Here is a 24,970-nt window from a genome sequence, read left to right as displayed (position 1 = left end):
GCTGAGTTCTGTCTTTCCCATGATTTTTCTGTCTCCATTTTGCTTGTATACTGAGGTTTTTTATAGAACATACTCCAAATCAGATTATAACACCCTTGCTCACAGGGAATAGAGCATTTTTCTCCCCTTCCAGAAGCAGTCCCATGGATTTCAGTGGGACTACTTGTAGCGTCAGATACTACTCAGTGCAAATAAAAGTATCAGATACTGGGCCTTAGTAACTTAGGGAAATCCCTAGTTATCGATTTGTGTTCCCACTTGCACAAGTAAGGTCTTCAGGATTTAACTCCTATAGAAATGCTTATTTATGGCCTACCTATAGGTGTACATCTACCACAGATAATAACTAATGTGCCTGGCAGTTCTGGTGTGCCATGTGCTGTCAACAGTAGTCAAGATTTTGAGAGTTCAAATGTTTCCATTTTTTTCTAGACAAAGCATCAGCGTGCAGAGCTCAGTTATCTAGTTGATAGACCCCGACGGGTAAACAGGTATGAGTTCCTTATTCCTAGCTTCCTAATATGTGCTTTAGTGAGTGTGAATGGGATGCAGAAATGTTCAATACTAGCTAAGCAATGGATAAATGAATTTATTTAGACATGCTATTAAATAAGCAGTGCCAAGTGAATACATCTGAGTTATGGGTTGTATGCCATCTGAAAAGAGAGCAAAATCTAATTTTGTACTCATCTCAAACATGCTTTAAATACTTATGAATCACTCTGTAGGTTCTGACAGATAATATTGACTTATCTGAATGCAAATTTAGCTTCCCAGCATAAGCAAATGCTACCAAATTATTTATAACAGCTGCATGTAAGAGAGGTGGTGTAATAATGGCCACTGTTTGTTTCAGTTGGGTTATTAGTGTTTGAAAATGCAAGTTTGGTTCGTGACGGTCAGACAGGCTCTGCAGAAGTAGTGCTGCAGAAAGGAGGTCTGGGTGAATGCAGCACCTTGTGTGGCCATGTGATGGCAGAAGAATGTTTTATGAGTTCCTTTTTCATGTTTATTCTAATATTGAGAATCTTTATGTTTCTAGTTCTGCATTCCAGGAAGCAGACATAGTAAGCTCTAAAGACAGTGGTCATGGAGACAGTGAGCAAGGCGACAGTGATCATGATGCCACTAATCGAGGTCAATCCTCTGGTAAGTCTGAGAAAAGAATCTAAATATTTGCTCTTGTAATAAGAAAGCCAGATAGGCTTTCTTATGTGTATCAGTAAGTATGAGAAGTATGAGTTTGCAGGTGCACATACATCATGCATGAACGGTTATGTTGTTGGGTCAACTTGACATTCCAGCTGAGAGTCAGGAGAGTGGCTTTGAACCCTGATCTGTGGGTGTGTTTTATAAGTGATTTTGTATCACTGGCCATAGGAAACCTTCTTGTACCTCAAGGCAAAGTTGTTAGTACATTTTACAGCAGACTGTAGATTTTTTTTGAACGACTGATTTGAGGGATTTCAGATCATTAGGTCACTTTGTTTACTAGCAGCTTCAGCTGGCATAGTGTATGAAGCTTAGGGGGGAGTTCCTGGGAGAAAGAATGAGTTTTGGGATTGAGTGACAGTTAGGCTGTTAAGATTTTTTGCAGGGGCCTGGTAGAGAGGCACCAAGTGCCTTGAATATGTGATGTCTGATACCTGAAAATTTTTTAAGGATTGTTTATCATTCAGATCAAGGGACTACATGGTGGAACAATCTCCACATTAATGAGTATACGGCCTGTGATGATCATGTCTTCAGTCTTGTGAAGTGGAAAAAAATGTTTAAGCATACTACCATATCATGATAATGTATGGCTTAAAAATGTGTCAAGGAATATAATTACGTGTGGCTGTCTGTCTTTGCTCTTACATTAACATGTTTTTTTAAGACAGCAGTTCAGTGTTTCTGTGGAAATAACTGGCTCATTAACATACATGCACATTTGTGCACACGTGCATGCATCCATGTGTGATGCACATATGCAGACACATAGTGCTGATGTTTGACAGTTGGTCACAGTCAGTACAGTAAAGGTGTGTGAACCCAAGATTAATTACAGTAGCCATTTTCCCCATTCTTTTACATCCCCTAAAATATTTTGCAGCAAGTGATATGTGTAAGGTGATTCCCATCTCCCTCACTTTTCACCTTCTTTTCCCCTCTTGGCAGTTTCAGAAGCATCAAGGGAAAAAGGCAGCCCTTGCCTCACCTGAGCTAGGAGCTGGTCCTGCCAGGACTCACTGCTTTGCTAGTGTGCTGTGCCTTCTCACTGCTTTTGTCACTGTCCCTTTACCATGGGAAACCCAGACACCAGAGAGAAAGAAGGCCACTAAGAGCCCCTTTATATTGCTGCAAGTCATTAATATGCAGACCTAATCAGACTTGAGAAGAGCCAAGAGTCTCCGGAGCTCTCTGCTCCTTGCAGGGCTTCATGCTAAGTGAACAGAGCGTCTATTTTGTGTCTGGGAACCTGACAACAAACCAGGTCTTGCCAGAAGTTTACATCTGAACACAGAGCCTCTTTCATTTTTGGCCTATATATGGCGTATGATTTATTGTTGTCTTAAAAAGCCATGCATTTAGCCTCCCCCACCCATTCTTGTGCACAGTTTCTGATGCAGCAATCAGTGCTAGAGAGTTATAAAAAGCTCCCTCTCCTCCTCTCTCCCTCTCTGTGGTTTTTTTAATTTTTTTTTTTGTTTAGCTGCATTTCATTTTTTTTTTACATGTTTTACTGCAGTACTCATCTCAGTGAACATTTCAATCAGTTTAGGCCCTCAACATAATGAACCATAATAACCAAACAGGAGAGAAAAGAATAAACATCTGCAAAAGGGGTTGGATTTGAAAGACTGATGGTGGGAATATAATCACGTAGCTGCACATCAACCAAAAGCTATTTTATTTTAGAAGCATCCAGTGCTGCTGTTATAATTATGCTTTAGTTCTTTTTTTCACTTCCTTGTAAAAGAACTACAAGTCACACATGATCATTGGAGTCTTTCTCAAGGTTGATACCAGTTCTTAGCCTGTGTGTGTATATTGTTTGCTTGTTTGTTTTTAACAAATTAAGAAACAAAATTGATTTGTTATTTGAAGGTCATTTAATTTGTTGTTGGGTTTTCTTTTTCAATAATGGCTTAATGTGATTTATAGGCTCATACAATTAAAGCAGAGCATAGATATGACTAAATTACATTTGTCAATCACTTTTTGATCTAATCAGGATTCTTTTTTTTTTAATTGAAAACTCGAGCACTCCCCAAACAAAATCCAATTTTTATAAATTGCTACAATGCAGTTAGGGTAATTTGCATAAAGATTTTTGCAGTGCATGTTCTAAATATGTGCATGTATGGTACACCAAAAATTTCTCCTGATATACTGGGTACATATATTATCGTGTACTGGAAATGCTGGCCTGAATCCTGCTGTCACTGCACAGGACAGCACTCCCTCATTAACATCAGTGATGACAAAGAGAGCTTCAGCATTAAATCTTCACTCATGCTCTTAGTATTTCTCAGTGGATTTGAGGAAAGGGTGGGAGTAAATCTTCTTTGAACTTAAATGGCTTGAGGGAATATAATGTTTGAGGGCCTTCTTGCTTGATTTGTTTTAAATTCTGCTCCTCTTTATTTGATTCTTTCTAATTTAGCAGAGGGAAAACACAGTGATTGATTGAATGGCTGAATACTGGCATAGGCAAACAGAACACATAATAGTTCATGTCTGCATTTTGATGATCAGCATAACCTCGTGAAAAATTATGTGGGGGACTAATGTGCTAAATGGGGCACCCTTCGGCTGCTGCTTTCCTGACTTTTGGTCTAAACATTATTGTTTCCCATCCTTTTGCCTCAGCATCTGTCTTCTATTTTTTTCCCCCTTTAATTCTTTATTTCTTCCTTCCCTTTCCCAGTCTTTTTTCCCCCTTCAATATTCCTTCTCATTTTGCTGTCATTGTACTTTTCTTTTTTCTTTTTTATATTAGCAGCTGCCACAGTATAGTATAGCATCATATATCTGTCCAGAAATATTTTATAAATGATTCTGGCTGCAGAATACAATTTACTCTTTAGTTAGTTCCACCGTTCACCTGGAAAATATTTTTGCAGTTTACATACTGTGTGACCTCTCCTCTTGTCATTAGCTATCCACTGCTTAGGCAAGGAGACTATTGAAGACAGTGGATTATCAGTTGGAAAACATGACACTGATGCTTCTACACAAACAGAGTTTTTTCACGTAGCACGACTTTTTACAAATCACATTGAACTAAGCTTTTACATATTACTGGCCAGATTCTCATCTTGTAAAAAAACCCAGCAAGAACAAAAACCTGTTGTGCCATGGACTGAACTGAACATCTTTATTCTTCTTTTAAATTTATGTCTTCTTAACAGTGATTGAATTTAAAGCTGTTCGTTCTTGAGTCTATCTGTTTTAGATACCTATATGGACCCAGTACTATATCATCTGGGTACATTACAGTCTTTAATGTATTTATATTCCCCAAAAGTAAAGTAGGGAGAATTGTTATCCCCATTTTACAGTTGAGGAACTGAGGCATACAGAAATGAATAGAGGCTTACACTGATTTGATTATAGTTGAGCATCTAAGGTGTTATAAAAATCCCATTATAACTGACTTTCCCTAGGTCTCATAGGGAGTACTTGGAAGAGCAGGGAGTAGAGTTTCCTGAAATCCAGAGCAATACCCTTCTCACCATACCTTCCTTCCTCACTAGAGTCTTAGGCTAAAGACAGAGGACTGGATTTCCCCAGGGACAAAGCTTTATTTTAGGATCCTGCAGACTTATAAGCCCATTGCCCCATCTTAAGTATCTGTGAAGAACCAAGATAAAACTTTCTCCCCACCCTTCCCCCATTCCAATAATTCATCTAATTCAAGCTAATTGCCCATTCAAGCTTCATGTGCCCGTTTTGATGGGACTCAAAGTCCAGGACAATCAGCCCTGGCTATTTTTAGCCCTACAGACAAAAGTCTGTATTTATTTGCAGAAAAGATGCAGATAAGAGTTCCTTTATCAGCTTATGAATGTACTTCAATCATGTTGTGGGTTTTCTTCCTACCTTGACATTTTTGGTCTTTCTTCTGTGACTGGTGTCACACATTCAATGTAAGGCTGACTAAGTGCAGTTAAAATACAAGCAGTATTATAAATACAGTCAGGCAGTTCAGTACATATTAAATGCCCTCTTGGCATTGGGGGTCATCTTCTACAGGTGTTAATTTAAATAGGTCATTACATTCCACTGACTTGCAACTGTTGCAGGTGAACTTGTGACACCACCCAGAGGCTCTCAACATGGATACCAGTCAGTGCACTGTGTGTGTATGTGCCTTTAAGAAACTTCACTCTCTGCTCTTCCAAGTACTCCCTATGAGACCTAGGGAAAGTCAGTTATAATGGGATTTTCATAACACCTTAGATGCCCAACTATAATCAAATCAATGTAAGCCTTGCTGAAAATCTCTCTATTCATTTCTGTATGCCTCAGTTCCTCAATTGTGAAATGGGGATAACAATTCTCCCTACTTTACGGTGTTTTGGGGAATATAAATACATTAAAGATTGTGATATACTCAGATGATATAGTACTGGGCCCATATAAGTATCTAACACAGATAGACTCAAAAATATAGCATAGACACCTGTCTTCTAAGCTTTGAATTGATGCCATCAACTCATTTCATGTAGCTGGTTACCAACTTACCCTCTGGTAACAAACATTTTCAAACACGGCATTTGTACTCAGGATCTTAGCAATTCTGTTCAACATTCAATTTACATTACAAATTTTGAAGAACATTTTAAAAACATTTTTGGATATATTTTCTGGCAGAATTGTATGTTAAACACTGCAGATATAAATCTGTTGTCCCGTTAGCAAGCATACCCACCTGATTTGCAGCCTATTTGAATGATTGAGTACCAGGTGGAATAAGTTGGCAACAGAGACAGAAATCTCCAAAATTAGTCCACTCTTGCTATATCTAGAACAGTCAACTCAAGACTGGGCTATTGTGACTTGCCTGTATGTGGGACTGCCTGTATGGACCATGTGGAAAGCTTTAGTCGGAGCAGAACATAGTAGCCCATTTTCTGACAGGAGTGGGCGATAAAGGGCCACCACTGGACATTAGTCCAGTGTTCTAGATCAGCGGTTTCCAAGCTCTGACAGATTGTGCACCACCAGTTTCGAACAATACAACCTTAAGTACCACCAGCCCATTTTTGTCATATAACGTAATTATAATAAATCTGTTAATGCGTACCACTGACAGGTTGTCTGTCTACCACTGGTGGTACACAAACCAGACTGGGAACCGCTGCTCTAGAGTCTGCAGTGGTTCCCATCTTTCTAGGCACAATTCAAGGTGCTGCTTTTAATCTGTAAGGCCTTAAACAGTCTGGTTCCTACACACTTAAGGGGCTGCCTTCTGCCTTACGTTGCTTTGTGAACTCTAATGCTGAGAACAACCTCCTGCAAATACCATCAGGGCACCGGGTTCATTTGGCAAAGGTGGGTGGGCATTTTGGGAGTTGTTCTTCTGGAACTTTCTCTCCCTTGTGATCCGTCACAGCCCATGCCTGAACATCCTCCAGACTCTACAGCCTTTTTCAATTTGAATAGGTCTTAAGCAGGCAGCGTTAAAATTATTCTGTTACATACTGTTTTGTTTTAATCTTTTTTATCTGTTTTCATAATATATCTGGTTTTTAGAGTAAGCTGCTTTATGCTTCTTTTGAGGAAGGTGACATGTCTGTCTAATAAAATGAGCAGGGGGTTGGACTAAATGATCTCTCCAAGTTCCTTCCAAATCTATTTTTTATGATTCTAAAGACATCTGATTATATATGTAAGAATGAAGGTGCAAGCTGTGACATTCTCCTGCACCCTCTAGACAAGTGATTTGTGGAACAGCTTTGGCAGAAGTTGAAAGATCCGGGGATGCAGAAGAGGCACCATATTGCGATTGTCAGGGGAGAAGAGATTAAGAAACTTAAGAGAAAAAAATCTAGGCATAAAGGCACAGAGCCTCTATTCCTTTCCAGCCTATGAGAAGTCAGAGCTAAATCCTAGTTTGAAGAACACTTGGTTAAAGAGCCTATTTGGATAAATTAAAATAAGATTGAACACAAAGAAAAAATGACTTAGAAAAAGAGATTTAATTTTAACTGAATGGGTTTACATTCCTATCAACTTTTGTATCTCAATGATCCAGATTAGGCTTTGGAAGAGTTGAATGCTAGAAATGTTTATGTGTATATTCATGCTATTGTACAGATGACAGCTGTACACAAAGCAACATCCACTAATACTACCTACCTTTTCCATAATACATTTTTCACAGATATCAAAGGAGGTGAGGGACAAGTTTCCTATTTTATAGGCAGGAAAATGGAGACATAGGGAGGTGAAGTGACTTGTCCAAGGTCATCTAGCAGCCTGGAAAAGAGACCTGGGAATAGAAACTTGGACTTCTAGTGCCAGTCCAGCATTGATCCACTAGCCCACATGGCCTCCTTCTCGTAGCAGAAGAATATGGTAAACATAATCTAATGATTAATAAAAGCAAAGACTGTAGAAAACAGCACACACTGAAAAACAGACTACAGTTATTTTGTTAACATTTTTTTGTTTTCAGTTTTAATTACACCATTAGCATCAAGAGTATGTTTGAATATGTTCATTTATTACTTAGAAGGTTTGATATATGAATCTGTTTCCTTCATTAAATTAAGAAAGAATAAATTATTTAAAATACATTTCTGCTGAAAAAAATTATATCCAAAGAGGTTCTTTCATGCTAACTGGCATACATATTCATATACATTATCATTTTCTGTTTCTGAAATAATGGGAAATATTCATTTTAGAAAGTTGACTGTGTTAGTAATCTGAATCAAACACAATTCTAGAAATTCAGATTAAGAATGAAAATTTCCCCCTTAACTGCTGCCCTGTTTTTTCTTTTCCTTTTTTTTAATAGGGCAGTTAATGCAGCAGGTGAACTTCTTGCTGTTCTTTGACCCATCTAGTAACTAGGTCTAATGAAGTAGGGTAAAGAATGTGTTCTAGGTCTTTTTTTCCCATGCAGTTTTACATATATATTGTATTTAAAATCTCACAACGTTTATCACGTATCATTATTTGAGTGTTCTGTGTATCTTTTTAGAAACCATCATTGTTGATTCATAGCATGTACTCATCTTTAAAATCTTGAGTTTCATCTGCATGTAAGACTTCATATTTTTAATTCACTTATAGTATTATGTATTTCTCCACTGTGGGTTTGCAATTATGATGAATAGTTTCATCCAGAAAAACTATACACCTAGCGAGATTTATGAGGAAGATGAGATGGAAATGTTATACTGCTGAATATTTCTTTTTGTTATAAATCAAGAATATGGTTCCTGGTTTACGAAAGAGTTGTGTGCCAGATGCCTTATTTCTTCTTCTGTGATATAGCTCCCTTCTCACAAAAGAGACAACCCTTTTCCTTTCACTATTGGTTCAAGTACTGAGTACTGTCAGTTAGAAGCAATAAGAGATAATGTCATCCCATTATCCCTTTAAAAAAAAAGAAAATATATATATAGCCTGCTACTATATCATAGTTAATAAACATGAGTATAGGGGCCAATGTGATTTCAAAATGTGGGTACCAGTTTGAATATACTGCATTGTAAAAATATTATTACCAAAGGGCTGAATTTTTGCTCTTACTAAAGCCTGTTGGAATTTTGCCATTTCTGCTGGGGAAGCAATATGAAGTCCTGATCCTTTCTGAACATGTCATTGCTTTCGTACCTACAGATACATGCATTTGAATTCCAGCTGTCCATTCCAGCCATAGCTATTACTGTCCTGTACACGTGTGCATGCTTGTGCACGCGTGTGTAATCCTCTTTTGGTAGCTTCCATTTCCTTCAAGAGGAAAAATAATGTTTGTTATATAAGATACACATTTTAGGTCTCCTTTTTTTCTTTCTTTCCTTCATTTATTTAAAATGGTGATTTGGTGTGGCTATAACATCATTTTGATAATAAGCTGTTATATAATACTACCTATTCAGTACACTGCAATAGGCAAGCAGAAATCAGAAAAAAATAAGTAGTAGTATCAAGATAGACAAATTTTGCAGTGTAACAGATGGTGTAAAAGCAAAATGGTAAAATAGGAGGTAATGTACCAAGGGAAAAATAAATTCAAGGAGAAAAAAAGGTCTGCCCTTGAACAAATAGCTAAGGCTCTTCCTACCTACTGGTGAAAAGAACACAGTTTAATACTTATCCTTAAGCTTTTCTGTCTCTCTCTCACCACCATTCAGTTTCAGAAACCATTCAATGTAGTTAGGATAGCAAAATGTAACTTGTAAAAAAATTCCTTTATCAAGTTGGAATATTATTGGTCTATGTGTGAATTTAGGTAACAGCAAAACTGAAAATACCAGTCTGATTTAAATGTTGCCAATATTTTCTGGGCTGCCAAAATCTCTGACACAGAAAATATGTCTGGTCCTGCATAGAATTACTGTTCTTTGAACAGTCCTAATACTGACTTTTGAAGTAATAGTATACATTCACTATTTTTAAAAATGTATACCTGAAAACCTTCATTCCCAGGGTTTTCTTGTTTTTTATTTTTGAATCTCTTTTTGTGATGGATGTTACCAGTATGCTATCAAGGACTAAACTATCCAGCTGCCTCCTGAACTATTTGTATGTCTTGCATGCTGTTCCTTTTCTGATTCCTTAACCCAAACTGCAGTGCATGTTTGCATTCCTCAGCAGCTCACTGATCAGTAATTTATTTCCAGACTACTGCATATCAATTATCAATGGAGGGTTATAATCGAAGCCAGACTTAATATTGCACATAACATAATATAAAATAAAAAGTCATTGTAAAGTGAGATTAATCTGTAATGAAAAGCTTTTCTTTTTCTTCCTTACCATCTACCTAAATGACTTCTTTCAGTTTCCAGGCACCTGTTGATCACTCACAGGCAATTCTTTGATGAAAACAATGTTTTTCATAGTGAGAGATAACACATAACTATAACTAATATAAATCAAATTATGCAGAATTGTGGCAGGATTCTAAACACTAATTGTTACCCAAGAGATAAAGCTAATCAAATTCTCTATAGTTTTGACGGGGGAATGAGCTACATTACATGAATATTGTTACAGATGTTGAAAAATTTCCCCATTTTTCTTGTTGTGACTTATGGCACATTTTTGTAAACCTAATGCTCTAATTGTAAATACAGTATTTATAACTGATTTTGTTCCATGTTGATGTATACATATTCGAAGACATTCAGTTTCTCTTCAAATAGTGGGAAAAGAGGAGAGAAGGGAAGGCATTATTTTGTACTCTCTCTGAATGCTACCAAAAATCAATGAGAGAAAATAGTGGATATTTCTTTCTATTTCAAGGATTTTTACTCTGTCCTCAAGGAATCTAATCCAAAGACTTAAGGAATCACAGTCAGGAAATATTCCACTGGAATGCCTCTCTGAAGGTAGTCAATGATAGGACTGCTTGTCATTTGAAATCTTAATAGCTTTAAAGGACTTGTAAGCAAACAGTTTTGTGTTGGCAGGGACAAGTGTTTGCTGATATAGAGGAAGCAATAACACATTTGTCAATAGTATCTGCAGCCATGTCACACTGGTCTACAGCTAACTTTGTACTGCTAATTACAGTAATTTACAATAGGATTCTCTCCAGTTATTAGGGTAACTTGATAATAGGAAGGGATGCTGTTGTGGCTGTGATGATAACTAACTCCAAAGGAATGATGGAAAGGACGGACTTAGTAAGTCATTTTGAAAGCTAAAATGTTGGCTACACACAGATATCAGAGCTACTTTTAATAATTTGTAGGGTCTGTCTACCTGTATTTTCATACACGATCCGCTACTTTATGGTAGGCTTTATCTACCTGTATTTTCAAACATGCACATACAGTTACTTTATAGGATTCATTAGCATTCTGTTTCAGAAGTGAAATCTGATTCCTTAGTAGAGACAGTTTATTCTTTTGGCAAAGTCCATATTCATCAGTATTTTTCCCCCCGAAGAGTGATTCCTTCATGCCATTCTGGCATTATGAAACAAGTTTCTGCCATCATCTACAAGCTGAGTTCATCTTGTGCTTGAAGAGATTGTATGTAGTAAGATCCATAAGAGACTTTAATTTTAAACATCATCATCACCCTTCTTCTCTCTCACTCTCTCTGTCTTTCTCCCTCTCTCCCTTTTTTTTCCCCCCACAGCATGATGCTCCAGTACTTTCTCTTTTTAAAATGGTCACTCTGACTTGTGAAGACCAAATAATCAGCTCTTTTGTTGGTGGGATGATCAGAGTAGAAATAGTTTTCAGAGGATTTCTCTTCATATATCTCTTTTCATCCACCATGTATTTTCTCCTCTGTCAGCAGTTGGTCGTGATGCTGAAGCTTATATCTGTAGTTTCTTTCTCTCTCCTGCTTGCAGGCATGGATCTCTTTTCCAACTGCACAGAGGAATGTAAAGCACTGGGTCACTCAGATCGATGCTGGATGCCTTCCTTTGTTCCATCCGATGGACGCCAAGCTGCAGATTACCGCAGCAATCTGCATGTACCTGGTATGGACTCTGTTCCAGACACTGAAGTGTTTGAAACACCAGAAGCCCAGCCTGGGGCAGAAAGATCCTTCTCCACCTTTGGCAAAGAGAAGGCCCTTCACAATACTCTGGAGAGGAAGGAGTTGGATGGACTGCTGTCTAATACACGAGCGCCTTACAAACCACCATATTTGAGTAAGTACTATTCAAAAGGCTGTGTGAAAGTGTTCCCTTTGTGGGACTAAAACTTGATTCACCACCATCCCTCACTAGGAATAGAGCAGACAGATCATTGGAGGCAAAGTGAAAAGTTGATTCCTCTTGGATTAAGGCACTATGGAAGAGGGCAATGTTGAAAGTAAAAAGGAAAAGGTTTTATTTCATTTATTAAGACAGTTTTTAACAATAAAAATGTAATTAGTGTTCTTTTATTTTTTGGAAGATGAAATGTATTGGAAGGCTTCCTTGCACTACTTTTTGAAAGAGAGGCTTACTCGACTAAACACTTCTGAAGTACAGAATTAAGGCAGGCAAAGGGTCATTTGCATTCTAAATACTCTTAAAGTACTTCTTTTTTCTTATTGATACTAAGCATATCACCAAACAACACTTTTACATACTGCTTCATTGCTAAAATTAGGCATTGTGGAAAGCAGCAGATGAATTATTTCTTTTTTTTTCCCCTCTCTGTTTCCACTGTCTCCTTTCAGGGCCTCAACCTATATGATTATCAACTTTTCTGTTGTAGTCAACACTTAGTCTTCTGAATTCTTGCCCTTTTATTTTAGTCATCTTCATGACCATGGTTAATTGATACAGAGAGTGTATAGACCCAGAAAGGACACTTCATTTTGGAATCTGAGCCAGATGAAGAACATTGTCTAAGACCAAAGTATTCCTTTACTTTACCTCTATATCTACTTTGACTTGAAGAGTTTGATACTAGCCAATCTGTATTTCTGAAGTCAAGGAGAACCTTGTAACAGAAATATCTTAAATCATTATGTCAGGCAAGTAAATATTGCTGAGAGTTGGCTTTATATTAATTTATATTTTAAATTAATTTGGTGATTGTAAAATACGCTGCACTGACAGCCTTGGAAACTGAAGTCCTTTGTTTATACGGACAGATATAGTGCTTGCTTCTCTTTTTCTTTCTCAGCTCTGCTCTGACAGTCTTACCTTTCAAAGTGTAAAAATAGTTCAGTCTTGTCTATTCAATCCATTGACACTCTGTTGGGTCTACCAAAAAGCTGACAAATTGTGATGTCAGTTTTATGATCTGAACTTTAAAAAAAACCCCAGAAAACCCCCAAAAACAAAACAAAAAAACCCCCTCATTCCACGTAGAACAAAATAGAAGCCATCACTTAATAATGTCTCTGTATTCTGCTTGCCAGAGTTAAATTAGAATCATTGACTTACTAGTAAACTTTCCTTTTTTTTCTTACAATTTCCCTATAGTTTGCTCACATCTCAGTTTCCCATAATACTAGACCTCATTCTATCACGGTGGGTTATTTTTTATTTTATTTTTACGTTTTAATTAAAATCTGTTTTATAGTTTTATAGCATTCCCATACAAATCATGACAATACACCTATTCCTGTTCAATTTCAGTAAAATTATTATTGGGAAGATTCTTTTGTGTGGCCAAATTGATGCTTTTGTTTATTTCTTCCAGGTTTTGGAGTGCAATTTTTAAAAAAATCAATATGCTATTTTCCTGTTAGTTTAGTTTTTAAATTTTAGTTAAATTAGTATAATTGATTATGTTTGTCAGTCTGGTAACTATTGTTCCATATTTTATAGTTTACTTTCTTCACACAACATGACATGAGAATATAAAATATAATTCAGTTGGCTTTGGCACAAAGTCCAATAATTTTGGTGAGTGGTATGATTTGAGTTATACTAAGCAGAATTAAATCTGGAATTTGAATTTCACTGAACCTCAAAACTAAATCTACAACAAGAACACACTTTTCTCTCTTTCATTTCCCTTATATTTTTCTTTGGTATAATTTTAGATTAAACATGCATAGGAAGTACCAGGGGGGAAAAAGGGGGACAAAAATGAAAATAGTACAGTGTAAACCTTGTCAAATAATTCACAATGAATATTTTATATAATAAAAACAATGCTAAGAGAGAAGTTACACTAAGCTTAGTTCTATGAAACAAACTTCCTGAGTTGATTCAGGAAACGATTATAGTTGAGTCATTAAGTAATTGTGAACACACTATAATTAGGTTCAGCATCCTTGTGGGAAGAATTGTACCCCAAATTATGGTGATATTAAACTTTAGAAAGGGTAATTTAAAGCACAAACAAACCAACAACAACAGCAAAAATCCCAAGTTGGTTAGAAGGATCTTGAAGGGAAGACACTGTATTCAGAACTATTCTCAGCATGGATTGTTCTTAAGCATGCAATAATAGCATGGTAGCAACATGTATGCTTTAAATGGAAAGAAAAAAGGAAGGCAAGGGGAAAAAAATCAGTATTGTTAAATTGCAAGGGAAAAGTTATTTTAGTCTAATGTTATCTATTGAACAAACAGAAGAGAAAAAGATTATTAGCGTTAGTAAAGCCAATAAAAAGAAGCATACACTATAGCAGGCAAACTTTAAGATGGAAATTAAGAGAAATGAATGTCTTTTTAGAGCCAACAGCAAAGGAATGAAAATGAATGAAAACATTCCTAGTATATGAGAAGTAGGAACCCTGTGAGAGAACTGGTGAATCTCTCGAGCCACAATTAGTAAGGATAAGCACACTGAAGACAAGCTGAATGTTTTGTTTTGTTTTTTTTTCCGCATCAGTCTTTAATGGAGAGAGCATTAGGGAGATACCTGCTTGCAGACCAGCTTTTTTCAGGTAAATATTTGATGCTGGGTTTGGAAAATATGAGGTTCTGGGGGAAAAAAGGCAATAGTAAATAGAAACATGGTATTAAGACTCTCTACCGCTGCTTGCAAATGTTGAAAACAAAACAAAAAATAGTGCTCTACTCTAAACTCCGCGCACCCCTGTTCCAGGAGCCCAGGATGTGTCCAGGAGAGGCATTGCATTAGTTGGACCCAGCTCACCCAATGTCTGTATAGATCAGGTACTTTAGTGGGGCCTTTTGGATGTTTTTATCTAATAGCTGATTGAATCTGTGGAGCTGGGTCAAAGTAACGCACTGCTGCTTCAGGTAAAACATGGGTTTTTTTGTTCATTTTTTTTAACATCTGCAAGCAGCCTATATTCTTTGAAAAAGTTAAAAATGAAATGTGGAATTTATAACAGCCATTGTAGTGGGTGGCTTCAGTTGTACTTGCAATTAAAAAGAGACATGTGTGAACTTGGAAATAGAGCCCAGTGAGCCAGTTCTAAAGCAAATGGTTGAAATGAGGATGACAGAATAATATAAAATAATGGCGGTAATAGGAACAAACTGTCCATCTGTCATGGAAAATTAGCATTTTTAAGGGTGAGTAAAAGAGAACTGATAGAGATTATTTTACCTCTCACCCTATGACTCTGTATAGTTACTTTAGTACTATTTGTGAAACACTTTATGAAGTGTTTTTAAAAAAATCAGAAATAATGTTAAACATTAGAAACAATCTATGGGCAGATCTAGGATTTAGTAAAGAGGGATGTGGCACGCTGTCCCTCAGACCTTGATGGGGGCAAGGTGTGCTGGGAGCCTCCAGACCAGCAGGCAACATTGGAAAATAGGGCAAGGAGCAGGTACATGAAGGGAGGGGACGGGACCCCTGCTCATGCCTCTCCTCTCCCTTTCCCCACATCCTCTGCTGTAGGGAGCAGGTGTTGGAAGGAAGAACCCACCCTCTGCTGTTGTTGTGTCTGGCTGAGCCCAGCACCCTGTGCAGCTGCTCTCTGCAGTCCTCAGCTGGAGCAGGGCAGGATTGGCTCTTGGGCTGCTTTTGTACCTGTGTCACTAGACAGCAGTGGTGGCAGGCAGGTTCCTCCTCCCAGCTCCTGTTCCTGGTGAGAGGGGGACATGGTGGGGGAGCAGCAATGTGTAGCAATATGACTACTGCTGTCACCATCCCCTGCTAAGCCTGGCACCCTATGAAGCATCAGCCTATGGCTGGAGTGGGCCAGGAGAGAGTCTGGGACCTCCCTCATGCTTGGCTCAGCAAGGGACAATGGCAGTGATGGCAGGCTTGTGCTGACCCCCTAGCACCTTGTGTCTGGCTTAGTAGCTCCAGCTACAAGGAGAGGCTGCATAGAGCTCCAGATTTAGATGAAGAGAATGGGGATAGAAGAGGGGGGCAGTACAACTGCATTGCTGCACCCCTCTGAATCTGCCCCATATAAAGGAAGACACTACAAATATAAAGTATATGTTCCCATTTACTATTTATTATAACATAAGAATCAGGGGACAACAGAAACAGCCAATTTTAAAATAGGAATACTTGTGATGCAATTTAAAAAGAAATATCTGTGACATAATTAATAATTATTGACATAGGATATAATTTAAACTGGGACATAGGCATGTATTTAAAAAAAAAAAAAGAATCAGATGATTATTTGAATAACTGAGACTATCAGCAATTACAGTTAAAATGTATAAAGGATGTAAATCCTTATGTTTCAAATGGCTTAAAAGAAACATCCTCTGTGAGCACCTAGCAAAGATTCTTGCACTGTTAGCCTCCCCAGGTAAACTATGACACTTTTTCAATATAGCAATTCCTATGTTTGTGTAAACTTATCTTAGTTTTTTTTCCTAATGGAAAACCAGGAGCAGATCACTATATCTTCAAATCACTTAACTGATTATTTAATAGAAATAAAAACAGAAACAACACACTGAATGTGGCCAAAGCAAATTCATCAACCAAATGCATATTTATGAGGAAAAAATGCATTTTTCTTAGCACTGTAAATTTGTTTAAATGAAGTGTAGCCCTCCTTTTTTGCTCTGCTACTAGTTGGTCATATTTTTGTTACTATTATTAATATTAGTGTAGTGCCAAGTTTCCAATAAAGATCAGGCCCTATTTGTATTGGGTGTTGGTCATACCACTTATTATATGAAACTGTTGTAGCCCTTAAGAAGGTAAACTAATTTCTAAAACAACGATTATTCAGAAGGTGTAAAGTGAAGTAGCTCCCTGAGTCCAGTGGAGCTATGCTGATTCAGAGCGGCTCAGGATATGACAATTACATTTAAAATTCCTTTATAACTCTTTTTTCAACAAGCTTGTATTTCTTCTGGGTCATGGAAAAGAATGTTAAGTCTTTCTTTTATACTTTCATTCCTACAATGCTTTTGAGATCAATATATGTGATCAAATAGACAGTCATAAGGGAGACAAGTACAGCATGGTCACTAGCAGTGCTAGGTAGCGGAAACATACTCTAAGGCTTTGTTTACCTGACACTTTAAAGGGCGCGAACCAAGTTCCCAGGGTAGTGCCCTAACCAGTAGGTCATCAGCTAGACAGGACTCCACCTCCTCTATACCATCTGTTGAAACTAGGTGACCAAGCAGCCTAGATTTATGGAGCAGAAGAGGGCAAGTCAGATGGAGCCTACTTCTGTGGTCCAGTTAGCTAGGTATTATACCTGGAGGGAGTCTTTGATTCTAGGTCCTGCTCCTAATGCTGTTTCTCCAGGTTATCTAATGCAAAATACATCACTTATACTAAAGTAAATCTGGATACTGCCACTGAAAAAGAATGTCTTTTCCTAGATTATTCTATGGCAGGGGTGTTTAAAATCACTGTGTATCCTGAGCTGGATCCAGACCTTGATGCTCCTCATGAGCCAGACACAGCTCAAGGCCCAGGGCCAAGCACAAGGGGGATGAGGTGGGATTCAGCATGGCATACAGGGCAACAGCAGCAGGGCCAGCAGTGGTAGGGCAAGTGGCTATGTTTCAAGTGGCCACTTGTCACATCAGGAGCACTGCAATTTTGGTGACAAGCCAAGTGGCCACAGGGCATGAGGCACTGTATCAACACAACCCTCACTCACCCTCCTGCTGCAGAGGGCCATGTCCACCAGAGCAAGAGGGCCACATATTCTGCAACAGGACACACCCTCCCCGCCCCCCCAGCCATGTCATCAACTTCCCTAGGCTCCAGTAGCCCATGGGCCTCATCATCTTTGATATTCCTGCTCTGTGGTAATGGGGAAGGATCTGGTCTGAGGATATTGCAGCATTGCAAGTGAAGAGATTCTGGCACAAGATGCACAGGTTAACCTGGAAATAAAATTTTCACCCATAATAAGCATTTGCACTCCACACTTTTTTGTAAAATGGATTTGTGATGATAGTTGTCATCCGAGAGGTGTGATTTTCAGACAGGTCTGACAGTGGAGTGAATGGGCTGCTGTCTTATAGACAGGGTGGGCTAGTAACAAAGGTATAAAGAATTCAGAATACAGTACACTTATCTTATTTGTCTAGAAGAAAACAAATTCCATCCTTGATACTAACAGTTTCCAAAGCTTCATTTTTCTCTTTCCAAACATACTTTCACAGTACTTCCAGAAAAGAATTCTGGGTAATGTCTTCTAGCAGACATACCCTGTATAAAAAAGTACTGTGTTTCGGCTTTCTAAATACTACTTTAGTGGCACATTATAGCTCTACTGGGTGCATCTACATGAGACGTTTACTGTGAAGTTGCCAACACAAGTACTATCTTATAGCAGCATTATTTAGTGTACTGCAAATCATGTAGACAATGACGGGCTGGATGGGGTATGAGGGTGCTTCACTGTGGGGGCTGTTTGCCATCAAGCCCCTCCACAGCACATTGAGCTGAGCCAGAGCAACCCCAGGCTGGCAGGCTGACCCCCAGAGTCCCCTGCCAGCCAGGACTATTCTGTCTCAGTTCGATATGCTGTAGTCCTGGGCACATGCTTAAATCTTGCACCTGGGAACAATAAAATCTTGTGCAAAATGCACCAGAATTTATTCAGTTACATTTATTTCACAAGTAGATGACCCACTAAGAGCTAGTTTCAAACTGCTACAGCCCCCAGCCATGCAGAATTTGGAGAGCCCTGGCCTAAATCATTATGGCCAACTGTCTGTCTAACCTGATCCTTAACACTTCCAAGGGTGGGGAATCCACAATCCCTTTAACTTGGCAATTGAGCTTGCCACACAGTGCTAGCTAGCACTGTTAGGTGTGCAAACATGATTTGTAAGATAAACCTAGAGATTTCCAATAGTAATCCATATAGATAAAACATTCTGACCTGTTGTGTCTCTGAGTTCCTTTCAACATAAGAATTCCTTTATTTTTTTTGTAGTTCAAATTTGAGTAAAAACTAAAAACTTACATTTTCTGAAGGGTCTCACCAGGGGTGCCTTGAGTCTAAAAAGGTTAAGAACCACTGTTGTAGCTAATCTAGTCCAATGCTTAGCCACCCTCATAGGTACAATATTCTTCCTAATAGTCAACCTAAAATTCTGTCATTGCAAAAGGCCCTTATTGGTTGTAGTCCCTTGCAGTCAAAGAGAATAGTTTATCAATAACCTCCTTATAATCACCTTTCTTATGTTTGAAGACTCCTTGAAGGATGCACGTGATAATGTGTGTGTGTGTGTATATACACACATATATATACGCATATACATATACATATGAAATACTATTACTTTTAGAAATACTATTAATATTACTGGAGGGGAAAAAAATTGAATATCCTAAGGGTGATAATAATCTTACATAGTCAGTACAGTGGCAGCGGATTTTTCTTTAGTATTTTGGTTAAGTTATATCTCTTTTTGGAATACTTACCCTATGTATTAAGTATAGAAAAAGCTATGTATCTTGATATTTAAAAGGATTTTAAAATACTACTTGTAGCCATTTTACCACCTCTGTGTTTTTTCTTTTATAATTGCATAAACAATCGTATATCTTTTTTAAAAGGTCAATTTGGCCTTTAACTGTTGATTTTCTTTTTCTTTTTTTCTTTTAAATATCTCATGCAAATATACTGTTTTTATGCACTGGAAACCTAGGCTCACAAACTTATTAAAAATGTATGTGTATTTGTATTCCTACTTATAAACAGTGACCCTGAGCTTTAAATTGTTTAAAGGTAGCTTCAGAAACATCTTCATTGAAAGTTTAATAAGCATCAGTTGTGTGTCTAAATAAAGAATGCATATGCGTAAAATCCTATTTGCATGTGCAAGTGGATTATCAATGTGTAACCTTTGTAATATTGCATGCAAAAATCCATTAAAATTGCTGCCTTGATTCTATAATCTAATCTAATATGAGTGAACAGGTTATGTTGGTAGAAAGTCCCCAGTAAATTCAGTGGATATCTGCCCCATGCACATATTTATCCATATGACTGAGAGTTCATCATTTGCATATACAGGTGCACACAAGAAAATGGACACTAGATCAGAAAGGCGGGATTTAGTCTCTACACATCTCTTTGTGTTTTTGTCCTTTTCTACTACCATTTCTACCAATCCATTTTAGGAACTCTTACTTTGTTATTCCTAAATTGGTAAGAAGCAAAAATGATAAAATTCAAATTTATCCACCCCGATGCATTATGGTCCATGAAAAGAAATTTTTGCTACATTTCTAAATAAAAATAAAACTAGGTAGTAAAATGAATACATAATTAGGTGAGTGTGAGGGTATGTATAGTTTTGTTCACTGCAGTAGGTACTGTGTGACCTTGCATAAATAACTTGTAGTGATTCATTGTTCATTGATAACTGCGTAACTTATGAAAGAAGTTTTTTTTTATTTTTTATTCTTCACTGTTTTGTATTCTTTCTATGAACACATTCCTCTTGTAGCCATCACTCAAAGGGAAGAATGCTAACAGGGTACTTATTGTAATAACAGTTAGAGAAGAAATAGATGATTTGCAAGGCCCAATTAGGAAGAAACAATTTAGGAAATATGGCGATTACTTAATTTTAATATTGCTCAATAACTATTCACCCTTGAATCATGTTATTTGTGATTGATTTTAGTTTTGTTAACATGAAGAAAAATAGGAGACAAATATTCTGTTTTCCACTTCAAATTCAAAAGTATTGCTTGCTATAGTTAGGTGATATAGACAGAAGTCCATTATAACATGTATTATAAAAAGGTAAGGAGTGAGAATAATCTAATACCACCACAATGTATTTATATAGCATCCTTCATAGAGAAGGTTCTTAAAGATCTGTAGGCAATCTTCATAGTATGTAGATCCAGGGACTTTTTTTTTTTTCTTCATCAAATGCTAAATTCAGTGAAAAATGCCGATTTGAGAGGATAGAAATTATATATGAGATATACACTTATTAAAATACAGCAAACAGTTTTGACAGGGGAGTGGGCAGGGAAATTTAAAATAACAGTTAAATATTTCATTCAAGTATTTTCAAAACATAATGTTTTTTTTATTTAGGGATACTGAAACACTTCACCTTGCATTTCTGAAATATTTTTGTATGTTTTAAAAACAGATATTTACCATTCTGAAACTGACTGAGATTTAAAGAAAAAAAGGGGTTAAATAAATTAAACACCACCACAGGAAATTAGAATTTATATGAATTTTGTTCATTTCAGCTTGACATGAACCATTTCCCGCACCAACTGAAGCCTATTTATTATCCTGCTAAACATAGGGAACACTTTGTAAACTACTGAAATACACCTGCTTCTGGGGTGAAATGCTTCTAATATCAACAAGATATAGTAACATGGTGTGAAACAGAAAATAACAACACAAGCTGTCTACATTTAGAGAGGGATCTTTTAACATAAAATGTTATCACTGAACTTGCATTTCACTAGGTTTCCTGACCAGTTATGCTTAAGAATGGGACCATGAATTTTTTTTATGTCAAATTGTTAGATACTTGCTTTTATATCTCTTTGAAAGACATCAATATGACACTCCCCCACACCATTTTATGACAGTGGTTAAGTAATGTCAAATAGAATGTCACGTACTACAGCGCTAACATTGGAAAACTAAAGAAACTACCAGAAAATCTGTTTAAGTTATTGTCAGTCATTCTGCAGATGCTGTAACTATTAGCACTTGGCTTAAATTTCAAAAGCCTTTAGGTGAATTTAGTCATTTAGGAGCCTCAGCTGCATTGCATTGAAAGGCAATGCAGCTTAGGCTCCTTAATTATTTAGGGACATTTAAAACTTTTGCCCATAAATGTTATTTGATATTGGAACTATATCTATATTGGTTTATCTTACATATATTGTGATTTCTGTTCCTGCTTGTCTCTCTACAAATTTCTTCCTTCTCTTCCCTCATTTTGTACTGAAAAGGGGAAGGAGGGCATCCTTTTTAAAGACTGTACCAGATCATCAGGAAACAAAAAATACTAACGTGCCTGGGATGAACAACATCTCTACATTTACATAATAACACTTTTTTTCTTCAGTGCTCTAGGCTAGGTACAGATGGTCAAAAAGTCCGAAGTTCAATCAACTCAGTCTTTGCAGGTTAGTCTAAGATGCACAGATTAAATTGAAATACAAGTGAACAGACATTTACCTTTGATTCAGGAAGTGCAGCCACATGACTTCAGTGGCTCAAGCCAGAAGCTAGGGGCAGTAGAGCATGGCTATCTGGCTGTGTGTTCACTTCATTGTCCTGCTGCCCCTGCGGTCTCTGATTGCAGTCCAGAATTACAGCACTAGGACCCTCAGGGTTGCTTATCACTTCCTCTTCCTACTTCTAGATGTCTCTGGGACTGTAGTCCACAGTTGCAGCCAGCAGTAAGTTTAAGTGGGGGAAGTGGTTTTTAATCCTCTTTCTGACCTCAGCCCCAAGCCAGGTTTACCCGGTGGAGAGCAGTACACTGGGCTACATCCTCAGCCCAGCTTGTTCCCCCACCACTCTCTTGTCAGCCAGCCCTCACTGCTCCAGCTAGGGAGCAGAGGATTGGGGCCAGCCCTGCTCTCTGGACCAGACAGGACAGATTAGCTGAGGGCTGCAAAGCATGCTGGGATTCTGGGGACTGTGATTTAACTTGATCTAGGAAGGGGTCAAGGATGGATGTTTAATAAACTTGTTTGACCTAAATCAGTTAAGGCTAATACTACATTCAACCAGGTTTATCTTAAACCAGTTTTAGCTATTTTAAAACTGGTTTATGTGCACTGAATTTCTAGGCTAGAGACAGACATTCAAAAAGCCTGAGCTTGAATTGATTCAGTCTTTGCATGTTAGTCTAAACTGCACAGCTTAAACTGATTAATAACTGAACAGACATTCTCTGTTAAATCAGGGAATACAGGCATGTGCCTGCAGTGGCTCAAGCCAAAAGCTCGGGGGTGCTAGAGCATGCCTGCCAGCTACTACCAAAGGGGAGGGAAGAGAGACGCCCTCCAAGGCTCTCACCCCTCCCTGTTGGAGTGGAGGGGGTGTGGCCAGGCACCAGCCGGCCCTAGCATGACACATGGGATGCCAGCCATCCACCTGGGGGAGGTGTGGGAGTTGCTGCCAGACTGATGAGTGGGGATGGAAAAAAAAGTCCTTTCTCTAAAGAAAGTATTATTGAACACAGCAATTTTTAAAGCATACAACAGGTAACTACCAAAAATCTTTGCTTAATTTAAGATCAGCCGAGGAAAACGCAGAATACACAACTTAGTTTAACTTAAAATGTAAAGCAGGAAGACAAGAGAGTCTTGCATAAGTCTTACTAATCCTGAAGGCAGAGTGCTTCCTTACAGCCAGGCATTCAGAAAGGTTTTGTTTAGGTTTTACAGGTTGTGCTTTATAGTGGAAATGTAGCTCTCTGCATTCTTTGGTCTGCAACTTCTAGCTAGATGCTGTCTGCAACTTCCCTTAACTCCATCTCCAGCACATACATGTGACTATTGTCAAGTTTTTGCCAACTCTTCACACCTCTGTCTGGTCCTGCAGGTCTTAGCTCTGGGCTCACAGATGCAGGTCTTGCCTCTCTCCCCTGTGGAATTAATCCCTTCCCTGGCTGCAGGCAATTTGGACAGAGGGAGGAATTAACTATCCCTGCCTGGCTGCAGGAAAGCCATGTAGGTGCAACTGGGGCTGCCAAACCCCAGCTGCAGTCCTCAGGATTTGCCAGTGGGAGAGAGAGGGGACAGAGGGAAGTATTTGCTTCAGGGGCCATGGCAGGCGAGTGTCTGGCCATGGCCCACCCCTGCTCTGGCTACAGAGCAGAGAGGAGGGGCCAGCCCTGCTGTGGAGCAGAGTCCTGCACAGCCCAGAGAGCATGCAGGGATGCTGGGGGTGTCTGGTTTATCCTAAACCAGCAAGGGGTTTAGGACAGACATTGCATAAACTGGTTTGAGCCAAATCAGTTAAGTCTTATGCTACATTCAACCAGATTTATCTCAGACTGGTTTTGGCCATTTTGAAACTGGTTTATGTGCACTGAATGTCTGTTCTGTTACAGGTTTAAACCAGTTTCTGATCACTTTAAACCAGTTTGTGTGTAACTTCTGTTGCTAGCCAAGTGTTAACTGATAAGGCTTCTAATCCATAGATTGTGCTTCGGTCCTGTTCTCACATCAGCTACTAAATATGTGTAGTGATTCCTGCTACCAGTGGGATTTGTTTCTGGGCCCTTCCCCTTTTCATTGTTTTTGCTGGGCTACAAGTTCGGGCCTGACACTTTGGTGTATGCATATAGAGAAGCATGCCTGCCTACCTACAGCACAGTCCAGTGCTTAGTAATTGTGTGGCTACTAACAGTCTGCTGTGCATGGAATAAGATCACAAACTGTACATGAGGACCCAAAAGGGCAATTATGTAGTTGGATAATTATCATTTGGGTGTGAAAATGAAATATGATTCTGCCCTTACTATCTAGTTTAGAAATGTGGAAATGGAAGACCCATGCAGTTAGACCATTAAGTTTAATTTCAGAACCTTGTAAACTGCTGGAAGAACTAATAAAACAGTCAATCTTTAAGTATAAAGAGTAAAATAGCATGATGAATGGTAAGCAATCTAAAATAATTCGATTTATTTCTTTGAGAGGATATCAGTCTTTATTCCTTGAACAAACTATCATGGACAGGGTGAAGCAAATCCTCACAATTTATTTCCTAAATTCTATGTAAAAATTTGTGTGCATGATTGACTTTTTTGCAACAGTAAACACTGTATTTGTGTGCACATACACACTTAATTGTTTAATATGCAAATATACTATTTGAGCATATAATATATAGAGTTCAGATTCAATGTGCCATTCAGCATGTCGGTTCCAGCAATTTCAGCTGTTCTACATGTTGTTTTCATAGATAGTAATAGGGATAATACAAATTATAGATATCCAGTTCC

The 24,970-nt window shown here is 38.1% G+C and overlaps 1 protein-coding gene across 1 annotated transcript in view; it reads left to right on the top strand.

Moving 5' to 3' along the window:
* Positions 1 to 24,970, top strand: part of PCDH10 (protocadherin 10) — a 42,869-nt gene that overhangs the window by 4,361 nt on the left and 13,538 nt on the right. The window contains exons 3-6 of the mRNA XM_019533953.1: positions 433 to 491; positions 1,043 to 1,149; positions 11,537 to 11,842; positions 14,475 to 14,529. Of these exons, the coding sequence (XP_019389498.1) occupies positions 433 to 491; positions 1,043 to 1,149; positions 11,537 to 11,842; positions 14,475 to 14,529 (527 nt within the window). The remainder of the gene's footprint in view (positions 1 to 432; positions 492 to 1,042; positions 1,150 to 11,536; positions 11,843 to 14,474; positions 14,530 to 24,970) is intronic.

This window comes from Crocodylus porosus, unplaced genomic scaffold (assembly GCF_001723895.1).
Source record: "Crocodylus porosus isolate Cpor-Errol unplaced genomic scaffold, CroPor_comp1, whole genome shotgun sequence".
In the NCBI taxonomy this organism is placed as follows: domain Eukaryota; kingdom Metazoa; phylum Chordata; order Crocodylia; family Crocodylidae; genus Crocodylus; species Crocodylus porosus.
This window is presented reverse-complemented; position numbering and strand designations above follow the sequence as displayed.